The sequence below is a fragment of the Myotis yumanensis genome, unplaced genomic scaffold, assembly GCF_028538775.1.
Source record: "Myotis yumanensis isolate MYYU_CA2020_CCGP unplaced genomic scaffold, mMyoYum1.0.hap1 SCAF_6, whole genome shotgun sequence".
NCBI classification, from domain to species: Eukaryota; Metazoa; Chordata; class Mammalia; order Chiroptera; family Vespertilionidae; genus Myotis; species Myotis yumanensis.
The window spans coordinates 321,937-344,536 of NW_027223757.1; the positions used below are offsets into that span (position 1 = coordinate 321,937).

The 22,600-nt window shown below is 51.1% G+C and overlaps 1 protein-coding gene across 4 annotated transcripts; it reads left to right on the forward strand.

Annotated features, from left to right (window-relative positions):
• Window positions 1–1,187: 1,187 nt before the first annotated feature.
• PHF10 (PHD finger protein 10) lies at window positions 1,188–22,515 on the forward strand. Of its 4 annotated transcripts, none has more exons than XM_070417311.1 (12): window positions 5,019–5,140; window positions 7,198–7,304; window positions 10,190–10,320; window positions 10,947–11,024; window positions 12,030–12,163; window positions 12,258–12,407; window positions 13,210–13,319; window positions 14,808–14,961; window positions 16,441–16,596; window positions 20,714–20,822; window positions 21,098–21,286; window positions 22,324–22,515. In XM_070417311.1, the coding sequence occupies exons 1-12, from the start codon at window positions 5,057–5,059 to the stop codon at window positions 22,407–22,409; spliced, it is 1,488 nt and encodes a 495-aa protein (XP_070273412.1). In that variant the 5' UTR covers window positions 5,019–5,056; the 3' UTR covers window positions 22,410–22,515. The 4 variants fall into 4 exon arrangements, with proteins under 4 accessions (XP_070273413.1, XP_070273412.1, XP_070273411.1 ...); XM_070417310.1 differs by having other exon boundaries at window positions 5,020–5,140; window positions 10,941–11,024; XM_070417312.1 differs by lacking the exons at window positions 5,019–5,140; window positions 20,714–20,822; window positions 21,098–21,286; window positions 22,324–22,515 and adding exons at window positions 1,188–1,281; window positions 16,881–19,388 and having other exon boundaries at window positions 7,198–7,337; window positions 10,941–11,024.
• The last annotated feature ends 85 nt before the right edge of the window (window positions 22,516–22,600 follow it).

Genomic DNA, 22,600 nt, shown 5'->3' on the forward strand with positions numbered 1-22,600 from the left:
CCGCAATAAAGCAGATGCCGCAATAAAGCGAGTCATGTGAATTTTTTATTTCCCAGTGCGCATAAAAGTTATATTTACACTATACTGTAGTCTATTAAGTGTGCAATAATATTATGTTTTTTAAAAAAAACCAACGTACTTACTTAAATAATACTTTATTGCTAAAAAGATGCTGACCATGATCTGAGCCTTCAGCAAGTTGTAATCATTTGCTGGTAGGTCTTGCATTGATGTTGATGAAACCACAGTTATCTACAAAGCACAGTAAAGCAAAGTGCACTAAAAGGGATTATGCCTGTAATCAGAACTTGAAACACCATGTCAGACTTAAAGGACAGTAAAAAGACCCATTAGTTGAGGAATCTATAAACAGGAAGACAAAACAGCAGAGGGGCTTTCTTTTTACGTATGTATTACAATGACTGGGATCGTCCAGGACTCACAGTTCCGTACCACACAGCTTAGACATGATCACTGGAGCCCAAGGAATCTGCAGAACTGGAGCTCTCGGCTGCTAACTCGCCACAGAGAAAACTGGAAATAAACCCATGACATAGTCCATGTTCAGCAATGTTCCTTCCTGATGAACTTGTCAGGATCAGTTAGTTGTAAAATATACTGCCTGGTATTTGAGTTGACCGCCTTGTAGCTATAATTGTATGTAAAATGAGAATTACCCTTGTTCCTAAGGGTAGTGCTGTATGTGAATTGTAGGTAATATACCATCAAGAACTTGTGCTCAGCACTTAGCATAGTCCTGGAGCATACTAAGTCCTATGTTACCTATTACCATTCAGTTTAACATGACAGAGTTACTTTAGCTCTGCTCTTTCTCTTGCCCTTCTCCCAAGCCCATATATATTTACTTGTTAAATTCTATAGATTCTGTATTTTTGAAGTGACTCAAAATGAGTCACTATGAAACATCCCTAACCTGACTCACTGCGTCTCAGGCTCCTTACAGAACTCCTCCCTATTCCCACGCCTCCAGATGTATTTTGAGTTGCTTTCTGGACATTTCCCTGAGGAGAGTCCCACTGCAGCGTCTCAAGTGAAAGCTGTTTTTTCTCTCAGATCCTGTTGCCTCAGAGCCAAGAGGCAGGGTAGGCAGCCCCAGCTCCTGGACATGTCTGCTGTCTGGACATACAGTGCTCTACCTCTGGGTCACGGCAGCCTGCAGTCCTGGCTCGTTCCTTCTCATCGCTGAAGACTTGAGCTCCGATCACAAGCTTCCTCTCCACTCAGCTCCTGCCATCCTTTGTGACGTCGGAATCCATGCAGGTAATCATCCAGGCCGCCCTCGCAGTGCACAGTTCTGATGTGTACAAATTCTAGTTACTATAGTATTAGCCCAGTATCAGCCGTCCCCGAACAACTCGGTTCAAATTTCAGCTGCCACAGTATATTGGCTGTGAGTAATTTCGGAAAGAATGAACTCCACGCTAGCTCCTCAGTCCACATGCCACTGTGTGAGCAGCAGATGGCGTCAGGGTCCTGTTTTCAGTCTGTCAGTCTGTTGGTCAAGGCCACTGCACATCTTCGCTCAGCTCTTCACCTGCAGCCCCTTGCTTTCCGCCTGTTACACGGATGGGTTGTGCTTCCTCCCATCACAGGCTGCTTGCCTTCTGGCCTTCTCAAGGGCTGCCTTCCAGCAGCCATCACCTCTTTTCCAGCATCACGATTTCTCACCCTCCTGCTGAGTCATTCTTGGCAGCATGCAAACGGGCTCTAGATTCTCCTATCTTCAAAACAGCCACCCAGCCGACCTCTTTCTTTATTGCTCTTTCCAGTCAAGCTTCTGTCCCTATTTGGATCCAATTCCTAGCAGCCGATTTCTTCTTGACTTCAACCTAGCTTCTAAAACTGCTACTACATGGAAACATCCTGAAACAATTAAGATTGCTAATTGCCCTCAAATGCTGAATAAAATGGACATTTATCTGTCCTCATCTAACTCACCTTCTCAGCTGATGTAGTTGGCCAGACCCTCTTTCTGAAACACGGCAGTGCTTGACACTTAGTTCCCCTCCTTCTCCTCTATCTCCGTGAGTATCTCTGGCCTCTGGTCTCGGGCCTTCTCCTCACCTGTGTCTGCATAGTCTATGGTAAGTGGGCTCATAGTTGTGTGGCCTTTTCACTTCAACACTGTATTGTTAGTGCCCAACTCAGGTCTGACAATAAATAGTAAGGCAGTATATTCCTGTCACCTAACATAGTCCTTAGTTCATAGTTGATTTCCATAAAATATTTGTGAAGTCATTGAATGGGCATTATTATTCCAATTCTACAAGCAAGGAAATGGAGGGCCCGAGTTAAATAGCTTACCCAGGTCGCACAACTAGTGAGTGGCATGCTGGTTTTCAAACTAAAATCTTAACTTCACACTATACTGCCTCTCTGTGTAGCTTATGCCTAACTCCTAGAAGCTTCCTTCATTTATCCTATTCTCAAGCCAAACTGGAATGATTGATGTACCTGAATATGCCTCCTGTTTTCCCACTTCTAAGTCTTTTTGGGCCTGAAACCTTATTTCCGCTTCTAGTAGTACCTTTATCTGTAGCTGTCCTACTAATCTTTTACTTTTCAAATTCCATATCAACCTTGAACATCTTAATTCTAGTTGTAAGTAAATTTTCTTCCACCTAAACTGCCTTTACATATAATTGTATATTTATATTCTTTCAGCATTGAAAATACCTATGGGCTGGGATTGTAATCTACATAGTGACTCCTTAACATTCTGCCTTGAAAGGCTGAATTAGTGTTTGTTGACTTGGAATGAAGAGTTTTAAATGTGTGTTTGACTAAGGCATTTCCCAAGGGAGAAGAGAACCAAAAACCTGAATATATAAAAGTATTTATAGACATAACATCAAATACTCTCTCTCCCTCTCTCTATACTAGTATATATATTAAACTCTATCCAGAGGATCTGACTGAGGGCTTTGATCATTTAAGAGAATTTGGGGAAAAGATTTTGTTGCTTCTTGGCGGATTTAGGTCTATTTTCTTCACTGGGTTTGTGGATGCTGAGAAGACAACTATTAAGAAGGACTCCTGGTGGCTAACTGGGCTCAAATTAAAAAAAACAAAAACAAAAAACAACAAGAGTTTAGCAGCCTTTTCTGCACTGGCACTTCTCCTGCAAGCCAGGCATGAGAGAGAAACCTGCCCCGAACCGCTGCCTGCACTGTGGCCTGCGCCTGAGCTGGCCCTTAGGGAGAAGTTCCTACTTCAACCAATAGGACTGAGGCTCTCCTCATCCAATCGGAGCTCCCCATCTACATCTCTGCCCTCCCTGTCAGCATCTTCACAAAGCTACTTTATTCTGACCAATCAGGACAATGCCTTTTGGACCAATCAAACTTCGGATTTGGAGCAGCATTTGCATGAGGACAGACCAATGAGGGGCCAGGGGCAGGGACTAGTTTACAGAAGGCAGCTCCCTGGGGCGGACACTGTTCTGGGTGGAGAGCAAACAGCGGAGGTGAGACCACCGGCCCCATCGCGGAGCCCCGCCGCGACACTGTGCCGTTCGGTGATGGAGCGGACACGCTGCTGAGCGGGGCCACGCCCTGCCGGTCATAACCGGGCTGTGGGCGCTGCATTCAGTTCCCTTCTTCACCCCACACGGGGGGTTCCTGTCGGGGTTGAATTGGCACCGACGGTCATCGGGATCTCGATGGGTCTGACCGAGAAAGCCAAGTGTGACCTAGTTGCAGTCTGAGTCCGAAGTGGCTGGTGGTGCCGGATCTGATGATGCCACTGGGAAGTGGAAGCAGACCGTTTGCGTTCTTTTCTGTTTCCAAACTTTCTTCTGCTGAGTGCAAGCCAAAATAATGAATGAAAGGGGAGCCACATTGAGCCCTAACTCCAGGCACGTTCTCTGTGGTCCCCGAACAGGTCACACACATTCTAACGTGGCGGGTGTGCGGCTTCCGACACCCTGGCCGGTGGATCCCGGCTGAATGCCCCGCTAAAGCGCTCGAGGTTCGTGTTTTTACACTGAAGGCCCGGAAGCGGCCGAGTGGAGCCTAAGAGGCTGGGTTAATTCAACCCCAATACAGCGGCTCCGGTTCCTTGGCCCCTTGAGGGCTCCCTGTCCCGGGCTCGGGAGCCCGGCGCGATGACCTTCAATGGCCTGAGGTTAAGGCTTCTCCCCTTTAGACGAGTCAGAGGTGAGATGACGGGTCGAGGCGAGGAAGCCCGGCCGGAATCCGAACGTCCTGTGGCCTCTGCGGGTCCCGTCGGATGGGCAGGAGGAAGTGCCTGCAGCCCTCGGAGCTGCTGTCCGTCCTGCCCCGGGGGCCGTCGTGGCTCCGGGCCTGACGCTGCTGCACGGACAGCTGCATGTCAGCGACTTGCTAGATCCGCGCGTCCATGGAGGTGGACGGGGATGAGCTTCCGGCGGGAGCCTGCGGGGTCCCCGAGCGCGCGGTGCGGCCAGGCGGTTCGGGGCAGCAGAGCCCGGCCGCCCGCGGAGAACAAAGGCGGGCGGGGGCGGCCGTGGGGACGGGCCAGGGGAGGGGAGCGAGGGGAGGGGACCCCGGGCTGACGTGTGGCGGGGCCGGGCCGGGGGCGCGGGTGGGGGCGGAGCCGGGCCGGGGGCGCGGCGGGAGGTGGGGCGGCGCAGCGCGGGGAGCGGCGGGGTGTGCGCAGCGCCGGAGCTCGGGCTGCAGGGCGGCGGGGCGGCGGGGCGGCGGGGCGGCGGGGCGGCGGCGGCGGCGGCGGCGGCGGCGGGCCCAGCGGCTGAGGGGGCGGCGGGCGGCGGCGCGGGGAGCGGGATCGGCGGGAGCGGACGGGGGAACCGGGCGGGAGCCGGCGGCGGGGGCTGGGCGGGCGCGGAGCCGGGCGCGCGGCGCTGGCGGCGGCCATGGCGGTGGCGGCGGCGCTGGCCCGCGGGGCGCGCGGCGGGAGGGGCCGGCCCCCGGGCGGCGGGCGGGCGGAGGGGGCGGGGCCGGGGCGGCGGGCGGCCCGCGCGGCGGTGGTGGCGGCGGCGGCGGCTGGGCCGAGGCGGCGGCGGCGGAGGAGGCGGCGGCGCGGGGCGCTGGGGCTGATGGCGGCGGCGGGACCCGGGGCGGCCCTGTCCCCGCGGCCGTGCGACAGCGACCCGGCCACCCCTGGAGCGCAGTCCCCGAAGGTGAGGAGGCGGCGGGGGCCGGGCCTCGGGAGGCGAGGGACGGGCGGAGGCGACCGGGGGGCCCGGGCCCCCACCACCACCCGCCGCGGCCCAGCGAGCCGCGAGCGGACCCCCGCCGCCCTCTCGGGGGTTCGCGCGCCCGGGCGGTGGGGGGTCGTTTCCGGAGGCCGCGGGACGGGCCTGCGTGCCGGTGCTCCCGGGGCTGGGCGGCCCTGGACCCCGGGCGAGTCCCCCCCGCGTCCCGGGGCCTTTCCTTGGGGGGCCCCCTCCTGGGGGTGCGGCTCGCAGGTGCCGGCGCCGGGCCGCGGTTTGAACCCGCGAGGAGGGAGGAAGTGACGCGAGCCGCGCGCCCCCCCGGAGCGGAGGTCGGGGAGGCGGGAGGAGGCCCGCGGCGGCGGCGGCCGGGCGGGTCCCGGACACGGGGGCTCCTGGGTCGGAGCTGGCGCCCCCGGGGTGCGGCCCCCGCCTGGGGTTCGGGTCTCGAGTCCAGTGTCGGCGGAGATGAGGCGTCCCGCCGCCCCGAGGACCTGGCGTTCCCACTTCCGGTCTCTCCCGAGGCTCCCATTGCTCAGCCAATGAAAATGTCAACAAATTGACGCAAAAACCCTTAAAACCCCGGGCGTCAGTGCAGTAGGAGCCAGCGGCCTCTGGCTGCGCCCAGGGCCGAGCGTGTTGGGGACCCGGGTAGAAGGCCCCCCGCCCGCCTGGGGTCTTAGGGCGCACGAGGCTCTTGACGGAAATGCTCACAGTCCGAGCAGGAGGGAGAATTTCTGTACGTTTACTTTCTGGGGAGAAGCGGAGGAGTTCCTGAGGCTGGAGCCGTCATCGTGGTCATTATAGTAACTCACTTTTCATGGGCGCTGGGTTATTTGCCAGATAAACGCTCCTGTGTATGAACTAGTTCAACCCGCTCGTCAGCCAAGCCCCACGGCGCCCTGGCTCAGGTCTGCACACGGGGGCTCCGAGGGCTCCCCTCCGGGAGGCGCAGGTCCAGCCCTCTCCCCGCAGCGGGCAGGTCGTGCGGACCAGGAGCCCTCGCTGCCTCCTCGTCGGCTTCTCAGGCTTCCTCTCCTTCTAATGTGCATTTCACAATAATACCAGTCCCAGAAAGCCGCACCACCCAGGCTTTTTAGAAGAAATCTCTGTTAAGCCTTCTATTCATTAAGCTTTAGCTAATATGTGAGTAAATACATTCCCTGACATTTGATACCGCATTCATTTTCTTAATGTAATGGTCGACTTACTGCCTTGATGTTATTGTCACGTAATGGGTGATGTCACCTACGTTTGTTTAAGCCTCTTTTTTTGTGTGGGGAGGGAGTTGCCATGTAGAGTGATGACTCATCAGGTCACTGGTGGCCCCGTGCATGGATTCGTGCACATTGAAAGGAAACTAATTAGAAGAAACATTTTAATACCGCTGTTCACCCTTTCTCAACATAACCCAGGGCCAAAGGTGGGATGTTCGGCCCCACGAGGAATCAGGCTCCCTCCTCTCTGGTTCTGGGTAGCCTTTTATACATATAGATGTTTTTGCTAAATTTTTGCAACGTAAGAAGAAAATTAACAGGGTTGGTAACCTCTTTCTAGTCCTTGTTTGTCCTCTGAGATATAAGTTCCTAAAACAGCCAATTAAGATAGTCCTGTAAACCAACTGTAATTTGAATTAAACACTAAATGATCCATATACTTTACTTTTAGCTGGGATAGGAAGCTTGCTTGAATTTTGAGTATCATAGCAATTTCACGTTAATTTTCATTAAACTAGAAGGCATTTTAACCTTGGTTGTAACCTCAGTTGGTAAGAAAGCAAAAGTAGATTTAGATTTATAGGTAAATTGAAAGGTTGTTTTTTAAAATTGTATTGAAGATGAGTTTTTTAGCTTTTTCCAGGTCTTGCCCATACCACATTCTAGGCCTCTTGTTAATTATAATAGAAAGTTAACATTTGTATAACCAGTTGTCCTTCGAAAGTCTCTGAGTCTTGTAACCAGTCTGGGAAGTACCTTTCTTCCGTATTATTTGTTCTCTGACTGTTTAATCTTTAACATGTTTAGGATGACAATGAAGATAATTCAAATGACGGGACCCAGCCATGCAAAAGGAGGCGGATGGGCTCCGGAGACAGCTCCCGGAGCTGCGAGACCTCCAGCCAGGACCTCGGGTACTGTCCCTCGTGGCTTGTCATAGCTCTGTGGTGTGTTTCTCTCCTCTGCTTTGCTCTCCCTCCTCCGCCCCCAGCCCTGGAAAAGGCCGTTCTCAAAAATTGTAGAGTATGTTTGTCATGTTTTACAGTGTGACACCAAAGTGGCTTTTGTTCTCAGTGCAATTTTTTTTTAATTTGGTAAAATGCACATAAAATTCACCATTTAAACTATTTTAAAGTGTATAGTTCAGTGGCATTAATTCCATTCGTATTGTTGTCTAGCCATCACCACCACCCATTTCCAAAACGTTTTCACTACCAAAAGCAGAAACTGCATGACCATCAAGCACTAGAAGTTCTTGTTTCCCTGCTCCCCAGCCCCTGGCAGCCAGCACTGTGTCATTAAGAATGTGCGTGTTTGAGGCACCTGGTGGAAGTGGAATTATACAATGTTCATTTTGTGTCTGGCTGTGTCTTCAAAGCACATCCATGTAGTAGCATGGGTCAGACTTGTCTTTACGGCTGAACAATACTGCATTGTATGGAGGCACCGTGTTCGCTTATCCATTCTTCCGCTGATGGACGTTGGGTTCTTCCCACCTTTTGGTTGTAATCATGTTGCTGTGAACATTGGTATATACGTACCTGTTCAGAGTCCTGTGTTCTAGTCCTGGTTAGAGTATATGGTAATTTTATGTTTTCCACAGGAGACGCACCATTTCATATTCCTACCCAGAGTGTACAAAGTCTCCAATTTCCTGTCCTTATCAGTTTATGTCAGCCGAAGGTCATTGGGGTCAATTCAATGCCAATAGGAATCCCAGTTTGGGGTGCAGCGAAGGAAACTTCATTCAGTGCAAACAGCCGCCCTGGGACCAGGCTCCCATCCAGGAAACCACTCAGTGGGGGAAACACAGTTCAGGCTTAGGTGGCAGCTTGAGGCAGAGGGAAGCTGGCTTATGGAGACAGAATACCCACCCCTAGTCCCTGGTTGGTCTGTCCTCCTGGAAATGAGGGCTCCAAATCCTTACAGATTGATTAGGCCGAAAGTCACTGTCCTGATTGGGCAGATAAGAGATGCTCTGATTGGTCGGTGAAGAAGGTGATGGATATGGCTGTCCCACAGGAATGGACGGGAAAGCCTCCGTCCTATTGGTTGAAATGGGATCCAGGGAACTTCTAAGGGCTGGCTCAGGCGCAGGACAGGCAGGCAGCCCCTGCAGGCTCCTCCTGATGTGGGGTTTGCAGGAGGGCCCCTGTGCAGAAATGTTTTAAATTCATTTTATGTTTTTTAATTTACGCCCAGTGGAGCCACTGGAAGCCCTTCTTCGCAGGTATCTTTCTCAGGGTCCAGTTATTTTCTGGTGTTTTTTTGAGTAGCTGCTTTGAAGCCATGGAGTGGTATCTCATTGTGATTTGATTTGAACTTCCATAATGACGAATGATGTCGAGCATCATTTCATGTGCTTATTCCCTCTTGTATATCTTCTTTGGAGAAATGTCTGTTCAAGTTTTTTTGCCCATTTTTAAATTGGATTGCTTGTTTTTTTGTTGTTGAGTTGCAGTTTTTTATATCTTCTGGATACTAATCTCTTATCAGGTACACAATTTGCAAATATTTTCTCTCATTTTGTGGGCTGTCTTTTCATTCTGTCAATTATGTCCTTTTATGCACAAGTATTTAAATTTTGCCAAATTCCTCGTTATCTTTTTTTTGCTTGTGCTTTTTAGTATCATATCTAGAACCTATTTACCTCTTATGTTTACGTCTAAGAGTTTTCTAGTTTTAGTTCTTATATTTAGGTTGTTGATCCATTTTTTGAGTTAATTTCTGTATGTAATATGAGGTCAGGGTCCAGTGTCCCAGCACCATCTGGGAGAAATGTTCTTTTTGTTCATTACTTTTTACTGGATTGATGCCTAACGTCGTGTCACCTTCCTGCCTCTGGTTCCCGCTGAGGAGATTCAGAGGTTGGGTCGGCCTGGGCCCAGGAAGGTGTCGTCTGCCATTGAGGATGGGGGCTGATCCGCAGGGCACTGCCCCAGCAGGCGAGGTCCGGTCTTTGCCTCTGGATTTGTGGCGTCAGTGAGAACAAATAATTATGGGTTATAGTTCAGTTTATTGAGAAATAGGTTTTTACAGTCCTGCTTTCTCGGCTTCTTGAGACTCACTTCACATCTGGAGTGGATGAAATAGCAGCTGAGGGTGTCAAGCTCAGAGAGAGAACTCGGAACTGGTGCCTCCACCCGCTTTGGCCTTAACGCTCGAGGCTTGGTTCTTTGTGGTGTGCGGAGGGCAGCGTTCCCATCGCCCTTTCTTTTGGCGTTCCAGGTGGTGGTTCCTTTCCCTCCACCTGCTGCGTGGTTTCCTGTGATAACATACGAAATCCTGGGGATGTCTTTGTATTGCAGTGTTCTGGAAGACTGAGAATTAAATAATTAAAATAGTTTTTCAGTCCTGGCTGGTGTGGCTCAGTGGGTTGGGCGTCATCCTGTGCACCGTGAGGTTGTGCGTTTGATTCCAGTTCACAGGGCACATGCCCCGGATTTAGGGCTCTATTTCCAGTGGGGGGCGTGCAGGAGGCAGTCAGTCGATGGATGATTCTTTTTTGTTTTAAATATATTTTTATTGATTTCAGAGGGAAAGGGAGAGGGAGAGAGATAGAAACATCAATGATGAGAGAGAATCATTGACTGGCTGCCTCCTGCACGCCCCCTACTGGGGACCCAGCCTGCAACCCAGGCATGTGCCCTGACCAGGAATCAATGGAACCATCACCTCCTGGTTCATAGGTCAGTGCTCAACCACTGAGCCACACCGGCCAGGCAAAAAAAAAAAAAAAACCTTAAAAATAACATTGCATAGAAGCCACATGTAAGGCATAATGTGTATCTGTGTCTAGCTTTAGCTACTACCCAGCAGAAAACTTGATCGAGTACAAATGGCCGCCCGACGAGACGGGAGAGTACTGCATGCTTCAGGAGCAGGTCAGCGAGTACCTGGGGGTGACCTCCTTCAAACGGAAGTACCCAGGTACCGAGTCTCAGTTCCTGTAACAGGTTGATCTGACTGTAGCTGATAGTGATGTTTTTGTTGGGCTGAGTGTGGATTATCTGTGTGCTTATGTTCCTCTGCTGGCCGATCTCCGTTCACTTCTGGCCTCCCAGCCAGCACCTCTCTGTGTATCAGCTTGTTCCTTTGCCTTCTAAACTGATTGAAAAGCAAAACGAGGGCGAGAAGTTTCCCGGGGAAACTTTTAGAAAAATAATTGTATAGCGACATGAGCCAAGGGCTTGGTTTGTGCCCATTGCTTCGCAGCCCGAGGAGAGGAGGCGGCTACGTACATGCACAGGGTCCGAATGCGAGAAGGGCTACATCCTTCAGCTGTTTTAACGGGATTAGCGATGTACCTGCTTGCTTTGAGTTATTCTATTTTGAGTTTCATTTTAAATTTTACTTCTTGAATTTAAAGATGGATTCTGTGTATAACACTTTGAATATATAATATGAAGTACTTTTTAAAGTCTTGGAATATTTTAACTTTTTAATACTTTTAAAAAGTGTTTTTAGCTTTTAAAAATGTTACAAATGCATAATGTTACACAAGCAAACAACTCCTTTTAATAGTCCTTTGTCTTTATTTTTTTCTGGAGATTTAGAGCGACGAGATTTGTCTCATAAGGAGAAGCTCTACCTGCGAGAGCTGAACGTCATCACGGAGACGCAGTGCACCCTAGGTAACAGGCGTTCCCGTGAGGTGGTGTTGGATGAGTGCTTATCCTTTTCCTAAAACATCCTACAACATTAATAAAATACACTGAATTATTTTAATGCCAAGTTATTTACTTTATTTTTGATTACTGTTAAAATAAGAAGGAGAATGGTGTATTTAGTGACTACCATTTTCTAATAACAGTCACATAAGTGTTAAAGAGTGTGCGTTTTATGTGCAAGATTTGTTTGGTACTTTTTAAGGTATTGCTCCATCTCTCTTAAAAGGCACATTTTGTTCCATTTTTAGTTCCGAATAGTTACCTCCATGCTTTACTTGTAATTTCCCTTTTACAAATATGTTAATGCAGCATGGCTACTTTTAATACAACCGAGGAATTTATCTCAGCAGTTGTCATCATCTGATGCTGTGGTATTTGGAAATTGCCCGTCTGACTTGTGTTGTGTGCCAGTGCTTTAAGACTAAGAACTGTAATACAGTGGGGCCTTGACTTACGAGTTTAATTCGTCCCGAGACCGAGCTCGTTAAGGAGCTCGTTAACTCAAATTACTCTGTCAACTCAATGCAAAAAATCGGCAGAGAGACAGCTGGTATCTCAAAAAGCTCGTTAGTCGGGACACTCGTAAGTCAAGGCCCCACTGTATATTGAAAATTCTTTGTTTTTTTCATCTGACATCCTATGTTATTGCCACTCGTTAGTATACATGATCATTTAGCCGTTGTTCTAGTAAAGGGATAGATGTTTATAGAACATAAGATCGTACAAAAGAAGCATTTGACAGAGAAATTGATATTTTTGCCTTTGCAATGTTGGTAATTTATTTATCTTTAATTGTTTGACTTTATATTATGAATTTATTTTTATTATTCTCAAACGTATTGAAATGTTTTGCTTGATTGATGGAAGGCTTGTACGTGCAGAGTATTTGAATGAGAAGCACATTGTAAAAAGTGGTTTTGCTCATTTAACTTTAATTGGGTTTCTTAACCTGTTTTTGGTCTAAAATAGGTTTAACTGCATTACGCAGTGATGAAGTGATTGATTTAATGATTAAAGAATATCCAGCAAAACATGCTGAGTATTCAGTTATTCTGCAAGAGAAAGAACGCCAGCGCATCACGGACCATTACAAAGAGTACTCGGTGAGTGTCCAGGTGGCTGGCATCGCTTCCTGGGTTTGGGAGAAGCACTTTGTGAAGTTATGTGTGACTGCCAGTGGCCATGTTTTTATCTCAGCAAATGCAGCAGCAGAATACGCAGAAAGTGGAAGCCAGCAAAGTGCCCGAGTATATCAAGAAAGCCGCCAAGAAAGCCGCCGAGTTCAACAGCAGCCTGAACCGGGAGCGCATGGAGGAGAGGAGGGCCTACTTCGACTTACAGACACACGTAGGCACCGCCTCTCGCAGCCCTCACCTCGCTTCCTGCGCTGCAGCCGAGCCTCCTCCCTGCTTATCCCTGTCACACTCTGTGCCAGCGTCCGGTCCTTTCTCCCAGAACTTAGGCTGTCATTGTTAAGGACGGCCCGATGATGCTAAGGTTACATGTGTGCATGTGTTTGTGTGCACATGTGCATGTCTGTGCAGGTATGCACGCGTGTGTATACACGCTCACACGTGTGCGCACGCATGCTCATGTGCACACATGCACTTATGGGTGTGACTGCATGTGTGCGCACACGTTTATGTGGAGCATGCATGCTTGTGTGTGCACATGCATGCGTGTGCATATATGGATGTTTGAAAGTGTGGGTGTGCTTGTGCGTGCGCATGTGCATGTGTGTGTCCCCGTGTGCAGTGTCTTTGCTTTGTGGAGTGCATTCTGCTGCAGGGACTGATGCCTCCGTGTGCTCTGAGGGTGGTGGTCAGATTTCCCTATCAGTTCCCTGACCTTCACTGCCTGCGAGGTTGGAAGTGGTTTTCCTTCCATTTCCCAGACCAGGCCGTTGAGCTGCAGAGGCTGGGAGCTGCCGGGCCACAGGGCTGTGAAGTGGGTGGGTGTGCCTTCCCTCCGGAGCGGCGGCCGCGGGAGAGGGACCGAGCCCCCTGTAGAGCGGGAGACTCCACTGTGCCCCTGGGCGGAGCTCCTCACTCTCTTCTGGTTTGGCTTCGGGGGCGTGCAGCGAGGGCCTTCCCCTAGCGCCTTGGTCCGAGCCTGGGCTCAGTTTTGTGTTGCTCTTCCCGTCCCCCAGGTCATCCAGGTGCCTCAAGGGAAGTACAAGGTGTTACCAACAGAGCGGACCAAGGTCAGCTCCTACCCGGTGGCCCTCATCCCCGGACAGTTCCAGGAATATTACAAAAGGTGGGCAGTGCTTCTTGACCGTCCGCATTGGATGCTGGGCACCTCGGACCCTGGAGGGCCTCCTCAGGGTTTGGCTCCCACCTTCCTGCGTTGTCCGAGGTCTGTGTCTGTGCTGTGCTCTGCCTCCTGGGTCTGTGGTGGGAACTCCCTTCAGCCAGGACTTGCTTTCAGGTGGAGCATCTGCTGGTGGAGCCGGGTGGCCCCCTCCTTGCCCACTTCCCGTTCTGTGGGCAGGCTCCCTGGAGCGAGTGCGTGCCCCGCAGCACGAGCCACGAGGACGTGAGGGGAAGGCAGGCGCGGGCACAGCCCAGACCTGGGGCTCCTCTCACAGCAGCCTCCGGGCCACGTGCAGATAAAGTTGAGAAGCCAGGGCTTTGCCTGCCCAGGACATGCAGGGCGGGCACGCCCTGGGCTGCAGCCGCACCCCTGCCCTGGCCTAGCCTGGCCTGGCTCCTCTCCACCCCATCTCCCTCCCGGCCTGAGTGAGACCAGGACCAGCACTGACAGGGTTGAGTGTCAGACCCTCGGCCTCTGCTTCGGCTTTAGACCCATTTCCTTCGGACAGAGAAGGTGCCCTGGAGAGTAGTGTCTACATAGACGACAGGACAATACTGTTTGCAAGTCACATTTAAATCATGGGTCAGCGAGATCTTTAAAAGTTTCTGGGTACCAAGCCATGTGCTTTGGGTGTGATGTCGTAGTTGAGGGAGCGGCTGGTGTGGCGACTGGTCACGGGGAGCACCCACCGGGTGTGCGGTCAGCTGGCTGTGCTGTCTCACCCCGTGCAGGTGACATGGAGATTCCCTTTCCTAGAGCACATGCTTCACAGATTGCTTTCTATAACTTGCTGCTGAACATTTTTCTTTTTATTTTATTTCTTTGATTTCAGAGAGGGAGAGAGAGAGAGAAACATCCATCAACTGCCTCCTGCACGTCCCCCACTGGGGATGGAGCCCACACCCGGGCCTGTGCCCTGACCGGGAATCGAACCCTGATCTCCTGGTTCATAGGTTGATGCTCAGCCACTGAGCACACTGGCTGGGCCTGAATGTTTTCTTAATCGGCGTCAAGGACCAGGCGCTGCCACGACTCACACGGGCTGGTTCACTTCACCCTCCGTGTCCTCTGCATGTGAATTGGGAGAGCACACAGGCCGGGGCCTGGGGAGGGGTCCTTGTAGGATCCATGCTGCTGCAGCTTCACCTTGTCTGCCGACATTTTTGTTTAGTTTTGTTTTGTTTCGGGGCCGAGGATAAGGAGGATCGTTTGGCAGTTAAGAATCAGTGCCTGTTTTACACTCGGCCTCGTGGACACGTGTTCATGCCTTTATTTATTGTCCCTCCTGGGTCCTCAAAGGAAGCCTCACTTACTGCCTCTCATCGTTCCTCACAAGTGTTTGGGGTTCGTTGAGAAGGTGGAGGCTCTTCACAGCTCGAAGGTGAGCCGTTCCTGTTAACAGTGAAGGGACCTGCACATCTCTGCCTCCAGGTACTCGCCGGATGAGCTGCGCTACTTGCCACTGAACACGGCTCTTTACGAGCCGCCGCTGGATCCGGAGCTGCCCGCGCTCGACAGCGACGGCGACTCGGACGATGCCGAGGACGGGCGCGGTGCCGAGAAGAGGAGGAACGAGGGCACTTCGGTGAGAACCTCTGTCCTGGGGAGGCGTCTCCTTTCCCTTGCAGGGTGCTGGTTGCTTGCCTGGAGCGCGAAGTCCCACTGGTGTCGCCGTCCTCGGTCTGAGAACGGCAGTTCGTGTAGACGAGCTGCACGGCCTCTGTGAGCCTCATGTTGCGCAGGCAGGGGTGCCGCGCCTGGTGACAGCCGGCTCTGCGCCGTCGGTGTGGGGTGCTCTTTCCCAGTGTCCTGTTCCTGAGTGGTGGTGTCAGGCTCCTTTAGGGAAACGCTGAGGTTCCGTTATGCTGGTGGGTTTTCCTGGATGAGGTTTTTTCCAGCGAAATGCATTGGCCATCAGTGTGCGCTGTGGAGTGCAGGACAGGTTCTGATTACTCCTCCCTGCTTCTCCGCGGCCCCCGAACCTGACAGGTGCTGCCGTTGGGCGGGCAGTGGCGGCTGAAACACGGTTAGTGACCGGCCGTGTTCACAAGGAGGAGGCCACCCACTTAGCGCCGTGACGCCCCTCCTCCTGTCGCGCCGGCTGGCGAGGGCACGCCTCGCCGACTCGACCACGCTGCTAGTGGGGGTGTAAGAACCCAACATCTCGGAGGGCACTGCGACAGCTTATGCCAAGGTGGACAAGTTCCGCAGCATGCGATCCATCGCAAATACACTAAAACTGTACCCAAAGGACCCAGTCAGATGCTGACAAAATTTAATTAGAAAACAGATGTCCATTGGCGTGTTAATAGTATTTTTTACTGTGGAAACTAGAGGTGAATCTCATGTTCACAGTGGGGCAATGTGTTACATTACATGATGGAAACACAGTCCAGAGAACACTTAATTATGTGACGAAATGCACATAACGCTTAAAAAAATAAGGTACAGTTCACACACGTGCACACAGTGTAATCCAGTTGTTTTGTAAAACCAGGGCCCATGTGTTGTGAGTGACTGGGTGCCTGCGTGTGCAGACATGGCATTTTAATTTCCAGTTTTCGTAGTTTATATGAACATAACGTTGCTGCTTTAAGCAGGAAGTATTAAGGTAAAAAGTGAATTAAGTGACCAGATACTGAACTCCTAAACTTTGAGCATCGAAACTATGTCGGTGACCTGGCCCCACGCGTCTACCAGGACACACGTGTGCGGGGTGAGCTCGCTCCGTGACCCCTGTCCCTCAGCAGAATGCCCGTGCACGTCTGGAAGTTTCTTTTTAAGCGATACTGTTGCATGGAGCGAGCATGCTCCCGTGGCGCGGTGCGGCCTGGGCTGCGATGGCCACGGAGGCGCCTGTCCCTGGGGAGACGGGCTGATGCGACAGGTGCCTGACTCCTGCCTTGGCTTGTTGTGACTCTCCACCAGACGACGTTTCTTATATTTAGAATTATCTCTTCGTTTGTAAGTCGATGGAACGTGAAAGGTTGTTGGAATGTGTTCTGTGGTTTTCACGATTCCCTCAAACCTGTGTGAATGCCAAGGAATGTGCCTTTGCCCGCAGGACAGCTCCTCCGGCAACGTGTCCGAGGGCGAAGGCCTTCCCGACAGCCAGGAGGAGCCTCTCCCGGGGAGACCGCGGCCCAAGGACAAAGCGGCCACACCGAGGAAGGACGCTGCCAAGCGCTCGGTGCTGCCCAAGTCCGCCCCCGGGTACAAGGTAGAAGAGAAAAGCCCCTGACCAGCCTCCTTCCCGACCAGCCTCTCCCTGAAATGTTTGCCTTGAACCTCCGCGTGGTGGAGCCGCTGCCGCCGCGCTCGCCCCTCTGGCCTGTGCTGTCCGCTCCTCCTGTCGGCTCTGTCTCCTGGTGGCTTCCTGTCACTTTGGCTGTGGTTTAGCTTCTGTTTTCTGTATGTGTACAGCTTCTAAGAGAACCTTTTTTTTTTTTTTTGCTTTTAAATAATCAGCAGGCAAGTATGGGCTTTTAAAAAATTATTTTCTAGGCAGGACTTTACACTTTGTTTCCTCGGAGTAAAGGCCGTAGCTGTCGGACGTCATGCGAACCCTGGTATGTAGGAGAAGGGGCACGTGCAGGCCTCCGTCGAGGGCCCGCTGTGACCTGGGATGGTTTCAGCCACTCGTCAGGTTCCGCTGGCCCTGAGGGAGGTAGTAAGACTGACTGCAGTCGTGGTGTTAGCATCGCTGGGCAAGAGCGTGTGGAGCAGTGTTTCGTGGGGCAGCGGCTCGGTGCCCTGTTCCGTGTTTGGTCTGGCTGCTCTCAGAGTCGGGCAGCAGGCTGTCGGCAATACTACGGTGTCATTTCCGCCCGATGTCCCCTTCCCCTTCGGAGGGTTAGGCGGCTTGTAGGGGGGAGGCTGCACAGGTTCATGTTTTGGGCGGTGAAGTGAACACAGTGTCTGGAATGCCTGTTACTGGGTGAGGAAGGTGTTTGAAAGGACTGTCAGGAGTGGGTGGTGAGGAGGTTTTGCCGAGTAGAATTGTAGCGCTGTCCTGAGTCAGAGCTGGGACCGGAGGGAGAAGAACAGGTCCCAGGAGCTCCAGCCTCGGCCCGTGGCGGCCCCCCGCACGCGGCCTTCCCCTGAAAGGAGCAGCGCTCAGCAGTGTATTCCACACTAGGTTAGAAAATGCCTTTATGTAATCAACTGACACGCTCGTGTGTTTCAGCCTTGGGCAGACAATGCAGCGTCACCCAGCAGGGCTGGCTTCCGGGCTGTTCACAGGCAGTGGCTGCGTGATTTTTATACTTGTATTCACATGTATAGCTTATATCATTTTTTAAACTAAAGGTTTAAGTTAACACTTAAATCACTAAAAGCAAATGAACTCCAAAGATTAAGTTTGGAAAGTTAGCGTGCGGGTGCCACACGTGGGCTGTGGTCTGCAGGGAATGGCCACGGGCGCACTGGCCGAGGTGGAGACGGTCAGTGACATGGGAGTCATGGCCAGGGGGCGGGGGGACGTGGGTGGAGCTGGAATGGAGACGCGTGCTGTGGTGACTGACTGGAGGGCACAGATCCCCTCCGTCCGGACTGGCGGGAGCCTGGCTGCGGAACACGCACTGGGCCTCCTGGACGGAACCGCGTCAGCGTTTCACAGTCTGGGACGGCCAGTATTAGACTCAGTACCCTGATGTGAACACATTTATCAAAAGTTAACCTCCATGAAAGTATTAATAAGCCAAGATGTGCCTAAATATTAGGATACTTCAAGCCGAAGGTCATGGATGTAAATGTTTAAATGCACCTGATGTCTTGCTTGCCCTTAACGCGTAGGTCAGTGTTGTTTAGGTTACGTTAACCTGAGATTAAAGCATTCTTGCTAGGACTCAGGCCCACGTCACAAGTACAGAATTAAACTGTATTAGTGCTACCGTGAACGTCTCACTCACCTTCGATTACGTTTTAAGCAGGAAAACAGGTGTGTTGTGAGCCTTTGGTTGGCATGCTGAGAACTATTGGGATGAGTATTAGTTTTCTTGTCAGTAGTGAAGCTGAGGTTGCGGTAGTTACAGTGGAACCGAATTATCGTCAGACATGCCAGGGGTGTTCTGTTCATTGCTCTTTGGGGGGCTCTGCCCACTCCCCATCCCCCGTCCCTGAGACGCCTCCCCCCTAGCGACTGCCGTCGTGGGCCGGTCCTGGCGTAGACACTGGCTTCTGAGGGAACAGAGGGTTTCTGTGCTGAGCCCGGCAGCATCTCGGAAATGCTGGAAGCACCCTCTCATGTGCTCCCCTCCGCCTCCTCCCGTCTCCCTGTTCTCAGGATGAAGACTGCGGGTAAGGAGAATTGTAAGTGGTTTAACACACATGATGGTAAGCTTAGAAGTTAAACCTAGGATTTCCTTGGCGTCCCTCTTATCATAGGTGCCTCATGTGTTGTACTTCAGTGATTGTGGGACTTGAATTGATCTAGAATGTGAATGACTAGCCTTTCGACGTCTGTAAGGGTCTCCTGTGAGGCACTCTCCTTATAGAATTCCGCGACGTGCGGCTCCTTCCTGGACGCGTCGCCATCGGCACGGCGAGTGCGTGTCTGACCTCAACTGCGGGTGTTAGAGAAGCGTGACTTTCACATGCAGTGCCGGTAACGGAGCCAACAGGTGGTTCTTATCTGGGTAGATGGAGGGGTCGCTTCCGCTGTACATGATGGCAGTGACAGGTCTGACCATAACGGAACCTGCACTTGGTCCTGGGGGGCGCTTCCTGGCTGTTTTCACGGAGGCAGGGGAGCCTGAGAGCCTGGTGCTTAGAATGTAGCTGTGACCACAGGGCACCACACTCCAGGCTGAGGTGCGAGCCTGTGGCAGGACCCTCGCTGGGAGCAGGGTGTGAAGATGCACAGGAGGTGCAGGTTAGGCAACGGTCGTTTTATATGTATGTTTTACTTCCGTATTTATTATTTTGTAGAGCTATTTGTGATTGTTTAGAGTTACTGTTTTTATTATATTTATGTATAAGGTTGACTTTTTAAAATAAATAAGACAAAAATTATTTTTGAATGCCTCTGTCATCTTTTGCAAAGAAAGACAATTTGAAAAGTAAAAATGCTTAAATAATGTAAATTAAGAACAAATTGCGTAGGCGAACAGGTTTGAAGGTGGCAGTGAGCCGTGCCAAAGATGGAATTCTAAATGTAAAGTCAGAGTTCTGTTGGGCTTCTCTGTGGTTCAGCAGTTAGGGAAATGCAAGACGCATCTGGCTAGGCTTCTATTTAAAATGATTCCTCTCCCCTTGTCCACACATGGATGTGCCAGAGGCACTTGGCCATATCGCCTCTTCCTTTTCTCCCTTCGCTCCCCTACCCATAGAGCGCAGTGAGCCTCGCCCCCGCCAGGCTGTGCTCAGCGCCTCCCGCCTGGTGGTGTTGGGTGCGGTGCCCCTGCCCTGCTCTGATGCCCAGGGGCCCCCGATTCTTTCAAAGCCCAAATGCCTCCATTGGATTGAGCATGCTTTTAATATGAGAAGTGAATGGTGCTCAAAATATAAGGGTGTCTGTGTATTTCTATTAAGTGATAATTATTTTCTTGTCTGAGAACTTTGTTTTATATCTTACTAGATACCCCATGCACGAAAATTCATGCAAGAGTAGGCCTTCCTTCCCCCAGCTGCCGGCACCGGCTTCCCTCCGCCACCCGGGACCTGGGCTGGCTTCCCTTGGGTTGCCTGTAGGCACCCGGGACCCAGCTGGCTTCCTTCTGGCCCTGGCTTCGTCAGGAAGGACGTCTGGAAGACGTCCGGTCTAATTAGCATATTACCTTTTTATTATTATAGATACTGAATGCTTTGCCCCTAAATGTGGGCTCTTTTATTATTTATTAGATGTACAAAGGAAATAATCTCACAGCTCGGTTTTCCACAAACATTTGTGCACATGACGGTCTGCATGAGCTGTCTTTCAATAAAAAATGTTAAAAACTTGGTTTTATAACTTAGATTTCATAGATGCAGTTTTACAACTTTGGCAAGTGTGTTGAAACAAAACCTGTGCATAAGCTGCTCACCCTGAGTCTCCTCCTCAGTGAGCCCGGCCGAGTGGGAAGGGCCACGGGAACTTGGGTCTCCTCGGTGAATGGTGCCCGTGTGGTTGTAGTCTGCCCTCTGGTTCGCTGTACAGGGCGCAGGAGGCCCCAGGAGTCCTCACGCGGGATCCCTGCTGACAGTTTAAGGTGAAATCTGAGGCTTTAGTCAAGTTACGTCTTTCCAAAAGGTCCTCAGTAGTGAGTCACCAAAGTAAAGTGGAGGCAGTAGTGAGAATTCCTTATGAACCACAGCAGGTTCTTCTGGCATGAATTCATAGCCCTCTTCTACCCTTCCAGCCAAAGGCCATTCCCAATGCTCTATGTGGAATTTGTCTGAAGGGTAAGGAGTCCAACAAGAAAGGGAAGGCTGAACCTCTTATACACTGCTCCCAGTGTGAGAACAGCGGTAAGTACCACCTGTCTGCTTGCCGTTTTAACCACCTGTGTTAGTTGTCAGCTAGACTTGCCCCAGAGAGTTACCAAGTATTAAAGGGTCATTTGTAAGACGTAGGTTAAGTCCATGCATTTTCTTCAACTCTGCATTTTCATTTCTCTCTGATGATCTTAACCATCGTAGCAGCCATTCTTGAGAACTCACAAAGCAGCTAGCATTTTATTAGCCACTTTAAGGTAAACATTCCCTGTGCTTGGTGAATCCTACTAATCTTGGTTTTGGTTTAGGCCACCCTTCTTGCCTGGATATGACCATGGAGCTTGTTTCTATGATTAAGACCTACCCATGGCAGTGCATGGAATGTAAAACTTGCATTATATGTGGACAGCCCCACCATGAAGAGGAAATGATGTTCTGTGATGTGTGTGACAGGGGCTACCACACGTTCTGTGTGGGCCTCAGTGCTATCCCATCAGGTAACGACCACAAACGAAAGGCCGGCCCCTGCGAGGGGATCCTCCCAGCCCTGACCTGAAAGGCGGCACACACGCCAGTGACGTGGCCTGTGCTGTGACACCCCCGCCCCCGCCCCCCGCACGTCCACCCGCCGTCCGTGCCCGGCCCTCCCAGCCAAGGACACTGTGGTGTCAGGGTGACTAGTCCAGGTTTGGTGTCGAGCTCAGTGCGTAGAATGAGCCACTGTTTTCTACTAAAATAGCTAAAGCGACAGCACCCCTTTTTTTTCAAAGCCTTGATTTTATTTTCGTATGTCATGGACACAGTTAACAAAATGATTCCTATGCCTTTGGACATATTGGTCCAAATTTCTATCAACTGAGGCAGCATAACAACCCAGGTAACTTTAGAAGGAACACAAAATTGAAGGATATATCACAGTATCTGGACTGAAACATCACACGTAATTGTGCGATGTCAGACCTCACTTGCATAGTTGACACGTATATGACGCTGTAAGAAAGAATGCCAGGACTACGCTTCCTGGGAATCACTAAGAAACAAGCAACTTAGGTAACTACCTGAAGTCCTGCAGTCATTCAGACGAGCACCGAGGGCAGCTGATCCCCGTGCTGTTGACACTCGGTCAGTTTAAAGCTGTGTCTGCCTCGCCCACCAGGACAAGGATGCTCAGACACAGCTGCCAGTGAGCAGCAGCGAAAGGGCTGAAATGGGCGAGACATAACAGGGTGTGTTACGGTCCCAATGGCTGGACTTCCTGAGCCTGTAGTGCTGGGTTTCAGAAAGGGTGTAAAGGTCCATAGCACTGCTCTGCCCGCGCCCCCCACCCGACTGTCACTTGGCATTGATGACACTGATTATCTTCAAAGGAGTTCACATTTTTCTCCTTAAATTAAGGAGCGCAGTAGTGCCCTTCCTCCCACAAACCCGGAGGAGCAGCATTAGTGATAGCAAGGAAGGAGAGCTCAATGGGTTTACAGTTCAGTCCTAAAAAAATTCCATTTCATTCTCTATTAACTAACCATTTTTCTCCTAGGTCGCTGGATTTGTGACTGTTGTCAGCGAGCTCCCCCAACACCCAGGAAAGTGGGCAGAAGGGGGAAAAACAGCAAAGAGGGATAAAGTAGTTTCTCGACCCCAACACTGTAATATGCATTTAAGTGAATTATTTGGTGCCAACTTATTTCCAGTTCTCATTTTTATGCCAATAAAAGATTTTTGAAATGAACTCTGTGCTTAGAATCTGCAAGTTGACTCATTTCTGTTAAAAGCTGCTCGTACCCTGGGAACCAGTTTCAGGTAGAGAAACAGTT

Excerpts from the sequence above, each read along its gene's own strand:
- PHF10 (XM_070417310.1), top strand. The coding sequence starts at position 5,057 with ATGGCGGCGGCGGGACCCGGGGCGGCCCTGTCCCCGCGGCCGTGCGAC. Across the intron at positions 16,597-20,713 it reads AGTCCGCCCCCGGGTACAAG|CCAAAGGCCATTCCCAATGC; the intron begins GTAGAAGAGAAA and ends CTACCCTTCCAG. Across the intron at positions 20,823-21,097 it reads CTCCCAGTGTGAGAACAGCG|GCCACCCTTCTTGCCTGGAT; the intron begins GTAAGTACCACC and ends GTTTTGGTTTAG.